This window comes from Protopterus annectens, chromosome 5.part1 (genome assembly GCF_019279795.1).
Source record: "Protopterus annectens isolate FY-2018-M chromosome 5.part1, PAN1.0, whole genome shotgun sequence".
Taxonomy (NCBI): Eukaryota; Metazoa; Chordata; order Ceratodontiformes; family Protopteridae; genus Protopterus; species Protopterus annectens.
The window spans coordinates 462,316,451-462,331,053 of record NC_056736.1 but is presented as its reverse complement, the minus strand read 5'-3'; the positions used below and the strand labels follow the sequence as shown (position 1 = coordinate 462,331,053).

Genomic DNA, 14,603 nt, shown 5'->3' with positions numbered 1-14,603 from the left:
TATATATATATATATATATATATATATATATATATATATATATATATATATATATATATATATATATATGTTTGTGTGTGTATATGTATATTGTGTTTATTTGGTTTAGTTATTTGTCTTTCTCTAAATTCATACTTCAGACTTCTGACTTTAGTTGAAAGGTATAGCTTTTCTTTTTCCCCATATACTTGACATTAGTTTCAACATTCGTTTGTTGTTGAATGTGCTTTTTCTTCTTTAGAAGATAGTTCTTCATCACCTGAATGGGAATTAACACTGGAATCCAGTGAAGGTGGAACAGCATCAAAGCACAACGTTCATAATGAAACTTACAAAGACATTGACCTTGAAGCAATACAGCTGACCATTTTGTCTTCAGCAGAGGACAGTAGTATTGCACCAATAGAGTTGCATCTTCCAGGAAAAGTAGAGGATAATACAGACATATGCAAGACACAGATGGACATCATAGAAGAAACCGTCCAGGATGCCACTGAACAGGTACATAATATCATCAGCTTATGCTTGCAAAAAAATTAAATAGTTTGTATAAGAAGAACACATGTTGATGAGCCTTCTGTTTATCTTCTTTCATTTAATATATTTCATGTGGAAATATGTGCAGTTATATTTAACAGCAAATTTTGCCTGCTAACAGTAAATGTCTTACATCTGACTATAGAAAACATACACTTATGTAATTCTGAGGACTGCTAATATGAACCTCAAAATGGCATGACTGTGTTAGAGAATGTTTATGATACATATTTTCAGTCTAACGGTGTGCTACCTCATTGTATTCCCCTTACTCCGAGGTGACTTTGAAAATCTTGCTAATACCTAACTGTGGGTGAAAGGTGCAACATTTTTAGGCTTTAATCTTGTGACAGTAAATTTCTACATTTGTTGTTTGGGAGACTTGAGTCGCAGTTTATTAATCGTATTTATTGATTGATTGATTGATTTTTCCATTTCTAGGGTACATAAAATCTGGTCTTAAGTTTCTGACATGGAGCTGTTGCAATCTTTAGGTCTAGACTAAGCAGTCATGCACGTATTGTAAAAGTACCACGACTGTCACCCTCGTGTTTGTTTCTTGAATAAGCTGCTTGAGCTACATCCCTCTCAACTTATACTTGTTTCTCCTGGATTGTTACACTCCATAATGCCACTGAAATGTACTGTGCCCACAAGCCATGGCTATGTCTAAAATTAATGTATTACATACCACTGATCCAACCAGTGACCCCTGCAAACACTGCCGGTCACTGCCTTATTACCAGCTAGGGCATTCCTCACTACTACACCCCACCTTAATAATGTATACTAACCCTAACCCTGCCTCTGCCCCCAGCACTAACCCTATACCTTCCGTTAAAAACTTCCCATAATAGTACCACTACACAAGACATATTCGGGCACACAAATACACACAACCAACATTACATCTACCCCTTACCTAAACTTGACCTTAACCTTAAAATACTCACACACAAAAACGCCACACATATCCCCTCACCTAACCTCAGCCCTAACCCTAATATATAAACAATCTCACCCCCCTCCAAACTCCACTTACCTGTCTCAAAGAAACATATCCTCGGGATTTCAGAAGTTTGACAATCCAAACATTTGACAGTCTAATATACCCCAAGTATATGTCAATCAAACATATACTAGACAAAATGCAGGGGAGCCATATAGATATGTGTATATAGATAGACAGCTAGATAGATATAGATAGAGATTAGATAGATAGATAGATAGATAGATAGATAGATAGATAGATAGATAGATAGATAGATATAGATACATATGTAAAGAGAGGGAGATACACATGCACACACACACACACACACACACACACACACACACACACACACACACACACACACACACACACACACACACACACACACACACACACACACACACACACACACACACACACACACACACACACACACACACACACACACACACACACACACACACACACACACACACACACACACACACACACACACACACACACACACACATGCACAAGCACATACCCACATAAATGAATTTAATACATTCAAACTAACAAGTAATGAAAAGTTTATACCTCAACACAGGATTCACAAAGGACAGTAACAAAGGCATATCAGGGCTGACGACATATGTGCTGAGCTGAAAAGAGTCCTGAACTAGGAGAAAAATACCAACAGGGAAGGTTTAGAAAAAAATGTTTGGACTGTAAAAGTACAAATCGCTTGGATTGAGTGGACTCACCTTGGGGATATGGAGGAACTCAGATGGAAGGTGGGCAAATTTGATTAGAAGATATTTAAATGTATCCTTAGAAGCAAGTTACATCATCCTCAAAAAAATTAAGAAAACATTATTTTTGCATATATAGTAGCCAGGAAGTACCTACAGACTATGGACTGGTCCAGTTGCCTTCAGTAAGACCTTGTAATTTATTCCAGAAATGGACTGTTTTTATGATGGGGACTACATTGTGGCACCCTGCTACTTTTTGTACCCTATGACCCCAACCTGCACCTTTTAGTACCCTATGACCTCAACAACCTCCAGTGTTGTAAACAGCTTAGAATCCAAAGGGAACATAAGGTAAGAATGGGCCATACACATTCCATTGGTGTACTCCTGAAGTAGAAAAAGCTGATGTCTGGAAGAATATTCATTTTCCCATCATAGCAAAACTACATAGCTACTAGTGGACAACAGGATCACCATGTCTGTGTTAAGTACCCAGTGTGAATATGTCCACTTACACAGACCACCAATCAGGATCAATACTGCCTTGGCCATGCCTGGGCTTCTGTGGGTTATTGAAAATTTGATCTACAACAAACTGAGTTTAGGTATTTAATTGCTGAATGATAGTTACTGAGTGTTTATGACAGAAGCATGTATTTCTTCATCAGTATATTAGGAGTGCTAATGCCAGCAGGAGTGTATTCACAGTAAATTGAACAACTTGTTTGAGTATGCTGTAGGAGTATCAGCTAATTGCAGGAGACTTCCTCTAATGGTCTATTATCATCTACCAAATAGTCAGAAAATACCTTGAGAAGATTTTGAAGCAACTTCATATATGTGTCCAGGAATACCTTAACTGGCTGTTTCTTGGTGACTTCAACATCTTGGTCAATGGTGAGTCTATATTGTTAGTTGAAGGGGTCCTTCAGTCTATGAAAGAATTCAGCTTTGTTCAATTTATCATTACCACTGTTAACTTTCCAAAGGGCTGTTATCTGGGTGTGAAATTTCAGTGGAAGTGGTCATGTCAGACTTTGACTTTCCTAATAAGATCATCATTTTATCCATTCCACTATGGCTCTTCCACTGTTTAGTCTACCTGCCCTTGAACTAGACCAACATAAAAAAATTTGCTTAACATTTCAAGTTCTTAGGTTCATAGGTTGGTACTAGGCTATTGGCCCTAGGGCCTATACAAGCCTAGCCATAACAATTCCCTGGCTATTTCTTCCCACAGTATTTACTTCCCTGGACCCCTGTCTAGCAGGGTAACTGACATGATCCCCGGGATGAACTTCCTATCTCCCATCCAATCGTCAAGGTTCATTTTGAAGAGGGCCAAAGAGGTGCTCAGCTTGACATGTATAGGCAGTCTATTCTAGAGTCTGGGGAGTCTCTGGGTCAGGAACCTATCCCTCCAGCATGTTTTGTTCATTATGATGACAAGGTTTAGATGCCTGGAGCATGTGGCTCTGAGGGATTGGGATTTCTTTAAGTGTAGCATGTCCAACAGCTCTGGGTTTGACAGGCTTTGTATATTCAGCAGAGATCGCCTCTGAGTAGAAGATATGCGACAGAGTATAGTTGGAGTTTTTTTAGGCAGTCAGCATAGGGCATCTGCTTTAGGCCTGTGATTCTTTCAGTGAGGTATTTCTGCAGCCTTTCCAGTTGTTGCAGATGTCTTAAGAGGTACATACCAAACGGGGCATTGTATTCTATAATGGGTCTAATGAGGGATGAGTACAGTGGGACAAAGACCTCCTTTTTTCTGGATGAAAAGTCCTTAGTGATGAGGTGTGCCACATAGAAGGATTTCCTAACTGTTGTGGCAATGTGGTTATCGAAAGTGAGACCACTGTCCACCTGTGTCCCTAAGTCTCTTATCACACTTTCAGTGTTTAGTGTACTGCCACCTATGTGGTAATTCACGGGTACATGTTTTTTTCCAAAGGGGATAACTGTACATTTCTTGGCATTGAGCTTGAGCCTATGGCTCTGGCACCAAGCATCTGTTTCTGTAAGACCCTTTTGTAGAATATCCACATCATTTGGGAATTCAATAATGGCTCCCAGTTTGCAGTCATCTGTGAACTTTGTTAGCCATAGTCCCTTAGTGTTGGCCTGTACTTTAGAGACGTAGATGCCAGACAAGAGTGGTCCCAGGACTGAACCCTGAGGTACTCCACTTGTCACTTGTCTGGAGCTGGAATTGGAGTCAGCTGCTTTTACAGTGTGGGTTCTGTCAGTAAGCCAGTTGGCAACCCATCAAGTGAGGTAGGGATTAATGCCCAGCTTAGTAAGTTTATCTATGATTCCAGAGTGGGGGATGGTGTCAAAGGCCTTGGCAAGGTCTAGATAGGCTGTGTGGACCACCTTACCCTTGTCCATGGCTCTGGAGACTGATTTGAAGACATCAATCAGGTTCAGGAGACAAGATCGGCCCTTCACAAACCCAAACTGGATGGGGTCCAGAGTTTGAAGGTTGTCAATGTCTTTGTTTATAAGTTCCATGATAATATGTTCCATGGCCTTGCAGATCAGGCTGGTCAAACTGATGGGACAGTAGTTCCCAGGATCCAAGGTGGATCTCCCCTTGCGGAGTGGGATAACTGTAACTGTGCACCACTCAGTGGACATGAAGCCTGAGGTGAGGCTATGATTAAACATGACACTTAGGTGAGGTGCCAGTTCATTTTGTAGTTCATGTAGTACACAGCTCGGGATATCATCTGGTCCCATGGATGCTGTATTCTTAGCTTTGGAGAGTGCGTTTTGTACCTGTGTGGCCGTTATTACTGGAATTTGACAATATTTCAGTATTGAGATGGGCCCTTTAGGGGGTGAGAGGAGGGTGAAGTTGGCACTGAATCGATCTGCCAGGATATTGGCATCCTTGGGATCAGTATATTTAATGCCATTCTGTTGTAGCTCAGAGCAGATCTGAGCATTGCCATTTAGATTTTTGACATAGCTATAGAATGCCTTGTGGTTGTCTTTGGAATCTTTGGCAATTTTATTTTTGTAACTAGCTTTGGAGGATTTTATGAGGGATCTCAGCTTCTTACTGAGGTTGCTAAGGGAGCTTTTTGCATCCTGGGATTTTACTCTTTTCTGCAACAGTTTCTTCCTTTTGTTGTAAAGTTTGTTTATGGCACGGGACCACTAGATTGTCTTCTGTTTTTTTGGAGGAGAGCATCTTGGTTCTATCTGGGATGGCACAATTCATGCACGAGTAGATGTGTTTGTATAGTGCCTTAGTGTAGGATTCAGCAGTCGAACTTTCAGTTTCTGTCTGCATGGGTGTCATGAAGTTTGTCACTTCTGACTTGAGTAGCATGAAGTTGGCTTCTGAGAAGTTTTTTATGGAGATTTCCTTACTGGTGGGTGGGGGAGGGATGTGGATGTCAAGGGTGATTAGCTTATGGTCAGACCTGACCAACAAGGGGGTGACCATAGGTGTGGAGCATCGATTTCCCATATTGGTAATGATGAGGTCTAGGATATTGGAGCCGCTGGTGGGACTATGGATTAGTTGATCCAGGGCATTGGAATTTATGAATTCCAAGAACCGTTGGGCAAAGGTGTTGGTACATGAGTAGTTTTCCCAGTTAATGGCAGGGTAGTTGAAATCACCCAGTATTAGGGTGTTTGGTTGTATCTTGATATTTTCTGGTATGTTTAGAAAGGTGTAGTGAGAATCTTGGGGCATGGTGAGGGATCTGTAGCAAGCTACAATTTGGATTGCAGTCTTACCTTGTGTTATTTGCACCTGGAGAATTTCAGATGCATTGGGCAACTAGCCTGGTGGCGTGAATATCCTTGGTGAATATAGACACTCCTACACCTTTAGTGTTTCGGTTCTGGTTTGGTGGCCGAAAAGTGTGGTAAGAGTTGTAGTCTGGTATTGCAGGGGTGCTCTCTTGAGCCTTGAACCAGGTCTCAGTTACTGCACAGATATCAATGTTCTGCATTTTTAGGAGTGCCTTGAGAGACTGCATTTTGAGGTTTAGACTTCTAGCATTGAGTAGCATTACCTTCAGATTTTGCATGCTTGTACCTGTTACGGTGGTGGTTTTGTTCTTTGAACTTTGCCAAAAAAAGGGCCTAAGCCAGTAACCTGAATCCTAGGGGTGACAGGTGCAGACCATCTCTAGCAAAGCATTGTGGTTTGTCGATCATGTCGTCCCAGGCAGACAGATACTGGATCCCCTTTGAATGACACCGGAAGCTTAGCCAATTGTTGAAGTCAATCATTTTGTCCTTATACTGTGGTATCATTCTGGGTGAAGCAATATGCTACTCAGTGCTAGGATCATACCTGCCTGGGCCACATGATCTAAGAACTCTTCCATGTCTCTTGTCATGTAGTCCAGGGAGGTACATCTCATGTCATTCACTCCAACATCGACAATGACAGAGTCATATTTGTACTTGTTGTGGAGTGACTTGAGTGCATGCATTATGTAGTGGATTCTGGCACCCGACATGCAGCTGACTGTAATTTTCTCCTTGTTCAGCCTGGTGAGTTGGACATCAGTGTGCCTGACTATAGAGTCACCTATGACTAAAGTGTTGGGTACGTTGTCTTACCTTAGGGGCTGTTGTTGGGTGGCACACTGGTGTTGTGAGCTATGTGGCACTTTGGTTGTGATTGGTGTCTGTTTACGTTTCAGATTTGGAGGTCTTTGTTGCTTGGGTAGATTACTGTTAAGGGCATCCACATATGAGGGTTTAGTGTTGCAATGTGAGGGTGTTGGTGGTGTGGGTTTAGAAGGGCTATGTGTTGCTTGAGGTGTGGTGTGGGTGTTAACCTGCTCCTCTTGACTGTCTAGCACAATCTTGGATGGAGAGAGCTTTGCTTCCAGTTTGACTATGTAAGTGCATCTCTCGCAGGTTGTAGTGTTGGATGGTAGGAGAAGTGGGTTGTCTGTGTACATGAGGCAATTGCTGCATTGCCCCAGTATGCGCAGGTTCACCAGGTGGACAGGAGAAATCACCGGAAGCTGACCCTTGGACATGCCTGATTTGGTGCTTTTTTTTGTAAAATACAAGAGCTGTTTTCCCTTACCTTAGCAAGGTAATTTGAAATTATAGGCTGTTTAGAGCCTTCGATTAATTTCTCCTTATTAACAAGGAGAGTTGAGTGCTTGTATCAGTCTAGGGCTTCTTAGTGCTTTCCAGCAGGTTTTAGAGCAAGTGCTAGTCACAGGGATGCTTAAAGGTAAGATGAGAAAAAATGGTTTATCCTAAACACTGCAGTGTGCACTAGAGGAGTTAGATGTGAAAATAGATAACTTAAGTTTTACGTGTCTAAAAAGTTAAGTTTTAGTGGAAAGTCACTATTTTTAAAACTGCAAGATAGATTGAAAGGGGGTGGTCACTTTTGTATTCTGGTACTATGGAATACAGTAGGATGGCCAATAAATTTAAATCATTGAAGGGGGGTGATTTCACAAAATGATAATTTTTTTGTGCTTACTCACACAAGCCAGTAAAAACAGAGAGGAAATGAGATATATGGTCAAATTAACACAAGGGGCAGGCAACTAGAAAGACAATGGTGTTTATGAACACAACAGTAACTGGGTGGGATGGTGGGGAAAACATTTCTGCCTGACTCACAAGAGACAGAGCTGTGGTCTCTTCAAGTTTTAATATACAGTTAAAAGCAGAATACAATTAAAACACAAGGTAAAGTAAACAAATCACAGTATTTAAAATAGAAAAAGGCAGTAAAGCAATATAAAATACAACAAATAAAAAGCAAACTAGCCTTTCCCTCACAGCAAAGTGTAGCAGAGTCTGGGTGAGCCTTTCTAGTAAAGTCAAGTGACGATTTGATACCCTTTTTGGACAAGCACCTTTTGGAGTGCACTGAAAAGGATTGTAAGTATATGGTTAGACTCACTATTAAAATGTCTGCACTTGCAAGACTGAGTGCTGACATACTGAAAAAAGAGACTAAAATAGATAAAAAGTGAATTTCAAACATCACTCTTCTCATTTAAACTTTTTTGTGGGGGGGCAAGCCCTCCCCCAAACTTAGATAGACCTATTGCAAGAAATGGCATCTAAAACTCAGTAAATGCAATTATCTTTTCAGCCATTGAATTTCTGTATTTCAGGCCTCACTGAAGCAGGTCCCAACATTTCAAATGGTAACCCTTCTGCTAAGGATATCTATCATGCTCATAATCACATCAGTTTACTTCATGTATGCTTAGGGTCAGTTCAAACCACTACACTTCCCCAGAAGATCTGAATGGAGGTTAGACTACAACTGAATAAACTCTAGCCTGTTCAAGAAAGCCCATAGGATAATCATTGTAAAGTCTACTACTCAGAAATTTTATGTGAGAAGACTATGTTCTTGCCAACTGAGATTAATGTGGAGCTAAACAGACAAATTAAGCTTCTTCAGATCATGAAAGGGTTTTATGACTCAGCTTTACTAGTGAAATAAAAAACTTTGTCTGCATCTAAATCTAAGATCACTTCCCAAATATTCAGTAGAACTATAGCTAGGTGATCTGGTGAGTTCCCTAATCTGTTGCCCTCCTCATCTCTAAATTGAGGACCAAAAACAGTATTTTCAAAGATGAGGACCAAAAAATCTTTTCTGAAGAGAGCAGCTGCCCCTCTGCCCCACCCTAGCTACACTTTTGTTCATCAATAATGTTGATTACATTAGGCTTTACACTCTCCAGTTTCATCCAATAGATGAAAGAGTGGTCTTGAGCATACATTTCAAGATGTGTAGTGGTCAGAGTTTCACTACACTGATTGCAAAGAAGTAATAAGGACTTGGTTTGATCCTGTGCTTTCATCCTATTTAGTCTGAACTGTAGCTAGAACCAATGGACTAACTATGAAATCACAAGCTCATTTATTTTCCATTTTGTTTGTTTCTTTCTAAAGATGAGTCTTTTCCATTCACTCTTCTGTTGTGACGACTTATTCTTAAGAAACAAAGTTTGGCTCTACATAGCTTGGAAAGGAATTGCTGTATCACTTACATATGTTTTATAAACAAAGTTATTCAGAAGGTAGAATATATTCACATTGAGTCATGTCTAACAGTAAGTGGTCTCTTTGACCTGTGTCAGACTAGTTTTAAGAACTATTATAGAACTGGGATCATCCTTATCAAGACTATGAAATACCTGCTAGTGGTGAGAATTCAATTTATACTTTCATTCTTCCTCCTCCTTGGTCCGTTAGCAGTTTTAATACTGCAGATGACAGAATGATGATTCAGTGCTTTTGCTACAAATGTGGTCTTTCTGCTATGGCCCTTGACTATTTTGCCTCTTACCTCTCTATGCACTCTTAGAGGTTTGTTTCAGTAAAACTTCTTGCCTGAATGTACCCTCTGTGATGTGAGATTCTTAGATACCTTTTCCTTTAGAGCTTCCACACTGCCAGACAGAAGTAACATTAGAAGGAGAAGTCTAAAGTTTTACTTTTATTTAGAATGATACCCCTTCCCTTTGGAGCAAATGTCACTTCTTGATACCACTGTAGTCTGATTAAGAGGTTTATATTTTAAACTAGCTGACAGTCAATCATGTGAGGATCAGCTCTACCAAAACAGAAACCTTGGCATTTCAGATTACAACCAACAAGTTACTGCACAATTCCTTGGTTTCCCTTCACAATTATTTATAAAGAAAATAGATCAGCACTTAAGCTGAGGGTACAAGATCTGGGAGATATCTTGCACGTAATTTTGTCAGTAAAGGTGCCAATGGTGACAGCCATGAAATCTTTGTTTTCATGTCCAAAATATCACTCAGATTCGGCACTTAATGACTTTGCAATAATTACTCATTCCTTCGTCGCATCTTATCTGGATTAGTATAACACCCTTTACTTCACATTTCCTTACTCAGACTTTGCTTGCCATCAGTGTGTGTGTAGAATTCAACAGCTGGAATACTGATGTGCTGTCCAACTACAGTCATGTAATACCTGTGTTGCAGAGTCTGTGCTGGCTTCTTACAGCTTGGGGGACTGGATACAAACTTTTCGTTTCTAATCTATCATTTCCGACATGATGTGGATCCAGTTTATTCAAAATGACTGTTGTCATGCAATTGACCAGTCATCTGGTTCACCCAGTCCAATTTGCTGCTGTGGGACTACAAGAGATACCCATAATGGATTTAGTATGCTGCATACTGTAAGCTATTTGAGGAGCCACATTTGGGCATTTATAGTTTTATAGTCACAGGAAAAGCGGATTTTTAAGCAAAAGTATTGGACCATTGCATGATGTAATCCAGAGGAATATTGTACATCTGTAGCATTACATCAGCACAATGGTATGGTAAACTTTGATTACATGACAAATAGGCTATAATACCGACATCTATTACAGTTTTCCTTTTTTGAGAAGGATGTAGTAATACTCAGTGCTTGCTTGCAGTGATTGCATCTAAGTACACTTACTTAAAAATAACCAGTTAAAATTGCTATTGTTATTGATAAAGCTATATGTCTGCCACAAAAATATCAGTTCCAGTTTTAGTGACATGTTGTCTGACTTTGGATGCCTTTTATTAAGAATGCCCACTGTTTCAATGGGCACTATATGTAAAACATCACATTCAGTTACCTCCAGCTACAGGTAACCTCCATTCATTCTGTAACATGAAAATGCATCAGTCATTAGGCACTGCAAATGACAAGAAGTGTCTCTTTACATTAAGAAGATACTCGTTAATTTTCAGACTGTTACATGCATGTTTTGCTAAAATATTGTATTTTCAATTGAAAAATAATAAAAATGTAAAAGGAAAAAAAAGAAGATAGTCGTTAAGTAAGGAGTATGCTACTGATATTTTTGGTAATTTATGTAATACTAAATATGAGTGCATGTGACTATACAACAGAAGGCAGATGCAAAGGACTGTTGCTGTTTTTTCTCCTTATTTTGTATTCTTCAAATAAAAATACTTTTGATCTTAAAATTCTTTGCTCAGATTTCTTGTAATTCATAAATCCATTCTATCCACCTTTGTAGTATTAGATACATTAAATATGAATGAATGAATATATATGAAGTGTTTCAGAAGCCCTTTCTTGGAAATATGCTTCTTGATACTTTTGTCACTGACTTCTTTATTCACTTTTTTGCAGGGTAACGAAGTCACTAGTAGCATCAGAGTGGAGACTTTGTGGCCAGAAATCCAACAAGAGCTGAAAATTGTTGAACCAGAAGAGGAAGTGTTGAAAGACAAGGCCATACAGGACATAAGCTCTGAAACAGAATCTAGCAAAAGTTATAAACAGCTGCAAGCAAATGCTTTAACAAGCCAAGATCTTTCCACCAGTTTTCCAACTCAGTCTGAATCAGCCATCTGTGTGTCAAAAGACATGACCATCAATAAGGGCAAGCAGGACACAGTTTCTGAAAATACTGCCAGCATTTCTGCAGATATTAAAGATCTGGATTCAGACGTGCCATCATTATGTAGTGATGTAATTTGCAATAGTAATCTGAAAAATGTTCCAGTTGTAGCACTTTCTGAAAGGAATACCACTACAACTGACTCTGAGGATGCTACTTCTTCTGCCCTGCATGATGGAAAACAACAGGTTTCTGATAACAGTGCAGTGGCTATACCTTCAAGTGTTGACATGCAATCTTCTTTTCCAGAGCAACCTGAGAATAATTTACAACAGACAATTAATACTGATAGAGTTGTTTTACATCACAAAGGTCAGCAGGAGCATTCAGAAAACATGAGGTCTGGCCCACAGTCCCCAACCACAAAAGATTCTGCAAAATTACATCTAAGATCAGAAAGCACAGATGGAGCTTTAGATCATATTCAAAACAGTCCATCTCGAAGATCCCAGGAGTCCTTTGATAATGAAGAAGAAGAATCTTTAACAGATGGAACACCTGGTTTAGATCTTGTGGAACCATGGGAGAATTCCCCCCTGTGGGTTACAAGCCCACTCCATTCCCCAAGTGATGAGAATATTGTAAAGGCAGAAGACTGCAAACTCCCAGTTACAGAGCCAGAGCCACATATAGAATCTCAGCCCACTTCAAGGCAGTCAGGGGACATCCAAGAACAGCAGCGGCCACAGTCTGCATTTCCTGGAAGATTTCATTCCCATGGTATCTGTAACTCAGAAGTGGAAGATCTGCAGGGGAAGGTTCATAATCTAAATTCTGTTTCAGATGATGATGACTTACTGAGGAAATGGATGATACCACCTAGAGATCAGTCAAATGAGGTGTCTAACTTGCTGCACTCATGGTCAACAGAACACATCTCAAAAGAATCATCTAATGTTCTTGAGAATCCGTTAGATCTTTTTGAGTCTTTCTTAAGTGCAAGTTCTAGGTCTCCTCTGGAACTAAAGAAAATAGACCATTGCAGGAAAGCCCAATCACATTCAAGAACAAAGTCATCATCATTCACTGTTGAACCATTTCATGATTTCTATAAAACAACAAAATTATACATGCCAGCACAAACTCCAATTAACAAAAGTGCTTCATGTGGACAGTTTCTGACTCACCAGTCAGATATGCCTGAAAGGCAAGAAGAAACATCTTGTAAGTCAAAACCAAGGCCTTCATCTTTGCATTTAGATTTTGTAAGTGCATCAGGAATTTGCACTAACTTTGAGAATAAAATCAAATTATGTACATCTGGAAACATTTCAAGTGGGCAAAAACAACACGGATTTCCCAATTCTAAATTTTTGTCATCCATACCACCTCGAGAAGTTGAAGAATACCAGATAGGTCAGGCAAATCCCAGCTATATTGAGAATGATTTTGGACTAGAATTCATTACTACTCCTCGATCGGCTACAGGTCGCAGGAACTCAGCACCAGTCAGTGTACCAGCAATAAGGACTGCCTTCATGATAAAAACTTGTCAAGCAAAAGCTGTCCCTGTGATTCCACCAAAACTCCAGTACACCCAAGTTCCTCAACCACTACAAGTCAAGAACTCAGATCCTCAGGTTTCATTACATGAGAAGGAAAACATGTTAACAAAAGCAGATAAGACCTCAGATACCAAAAACCCACCACATTTAGGCAAGAATCAGTCAGAGCAGCTTCAGTTACTAGGGCTGGGTACAGATGCAAAGGAAGAAAAAGAAAACAATGAACCACCTTCAGTCAATTCAAGGAACTCAAGATATCTAGGCTTAAGTGCATCTGCTGATGTGTCTCATTCCAAGACTGTGTCACCTCAAGATCTTCCAGTAATGAGAAGAAAACGTACATGTAATGGGGAGGCAGCTACAGACAACCCACTGTCTTCTAAAATAGAGAGATCATCTGGAATTTCAAGATCTTCTTTCAGATCAAGATCAGGTAGGCCCCAAAGCCTCATATTATTTAGCCCACCATTTCCTATCATGGACCACCCTTCTACTGTTGACTCCAACAAAGTTTTGCTTTCTCCAATAAGAAGCCCAAATGAAACATCATCCCTGGAGCACATTGCTGGTGGTTCATCTGAAAACCTAAGGACTCCTGATGGTGTCATCACCAGGAATAAAATGACCATGCCCAAAAGTGGTCAGAGACTAGAGACTTCAACAAGCTGCTTTTACCAGCCTCAGAGAAGGTCAATGGTATTTGATAGTCACAGTGGAAGACCAATAGAGTGATGCTAAACCATCAGCTGTAATCCTGTGATTAATGCAACTATTATATTAATGATATACAGAACCTATGTACTAGATGAAGAAAAGACTTTCCAGTGTTTTACTCTTTTTTTATTAAATAATGGTTATTGTTTATCTCATAAGTGCAATGGAAATACAGTATTTTTTTCCTGTTAACATTAAGCTGTCTAATGCAGCAACAAATAAATAAATATCTCTATTCCCCAAATATACTACATACTAGAAGACTAACTGCCATTACAGATTATTAATTATTTAAAAATATGGTATGACTAGATCTAGTGGCATTGAAATAAAAGACAGTGAGAGTAAACAGACAGCAAATGTGATTTGATGTGGAAATCAAGCACTCTGGACATGGTGATTCATTGGTGGTTCTTTATTTCTTACACTTTTTCAAAGAGTTTTAAGAAAACTGCATTGATAATCATAGGTTCATAGGTTGGTACTAGGCTATTGGCCCTAGGGCTTATATAAGCCTAGCCAAACGGTACCCTGGCTTTTGCCTCCCAAGAAAATTACTTTCCTGTGCCCCTGTCAAGCAGAGCCACAGAAGTGATCCCCGGGGTGAATTTCCTATCTCCCATCCAATCATCAAGATTTTTCTTGAAGAGAGCTAATGAGGAGCTTTGTTTGATATAGATAGGTAGTTTGCTCCAGGGTTT

At 39.7% G+C, this 14,603-nt stretch overlaps 1 protein-coding gene across 2 annotated transcripts in view; it reads left to right on the top strand.

Moving 5' to 3' along the window:
* The window catches only part of ARHGAP31 (Rho GTPase activating protein 31), an 870,295-nt gene extending 856,236 nt beyond the window's left edge, over positions 1-14,059 (top strand). For both annotated transcript variants that reach the window (XM_044073118.1, XM_044073119.1), the window contains exons 11-12: positions 242-501; positions 11,413-14,059. In XM_044073118.1, the coding sequence (XP_043929053.1) occupies positions 242-501; positions 11,413-13,920 (2,768 nt within the window). In that variant the 3' untranslated portion in view covers positions 13,921-14,059. The remainder of the gene's footprint in view (positions 1-241; positions 502-11,412) is intronic.
* The last annotated feature ends 544 nt before the right edge of the window (positions 14,060-14,603 follow it).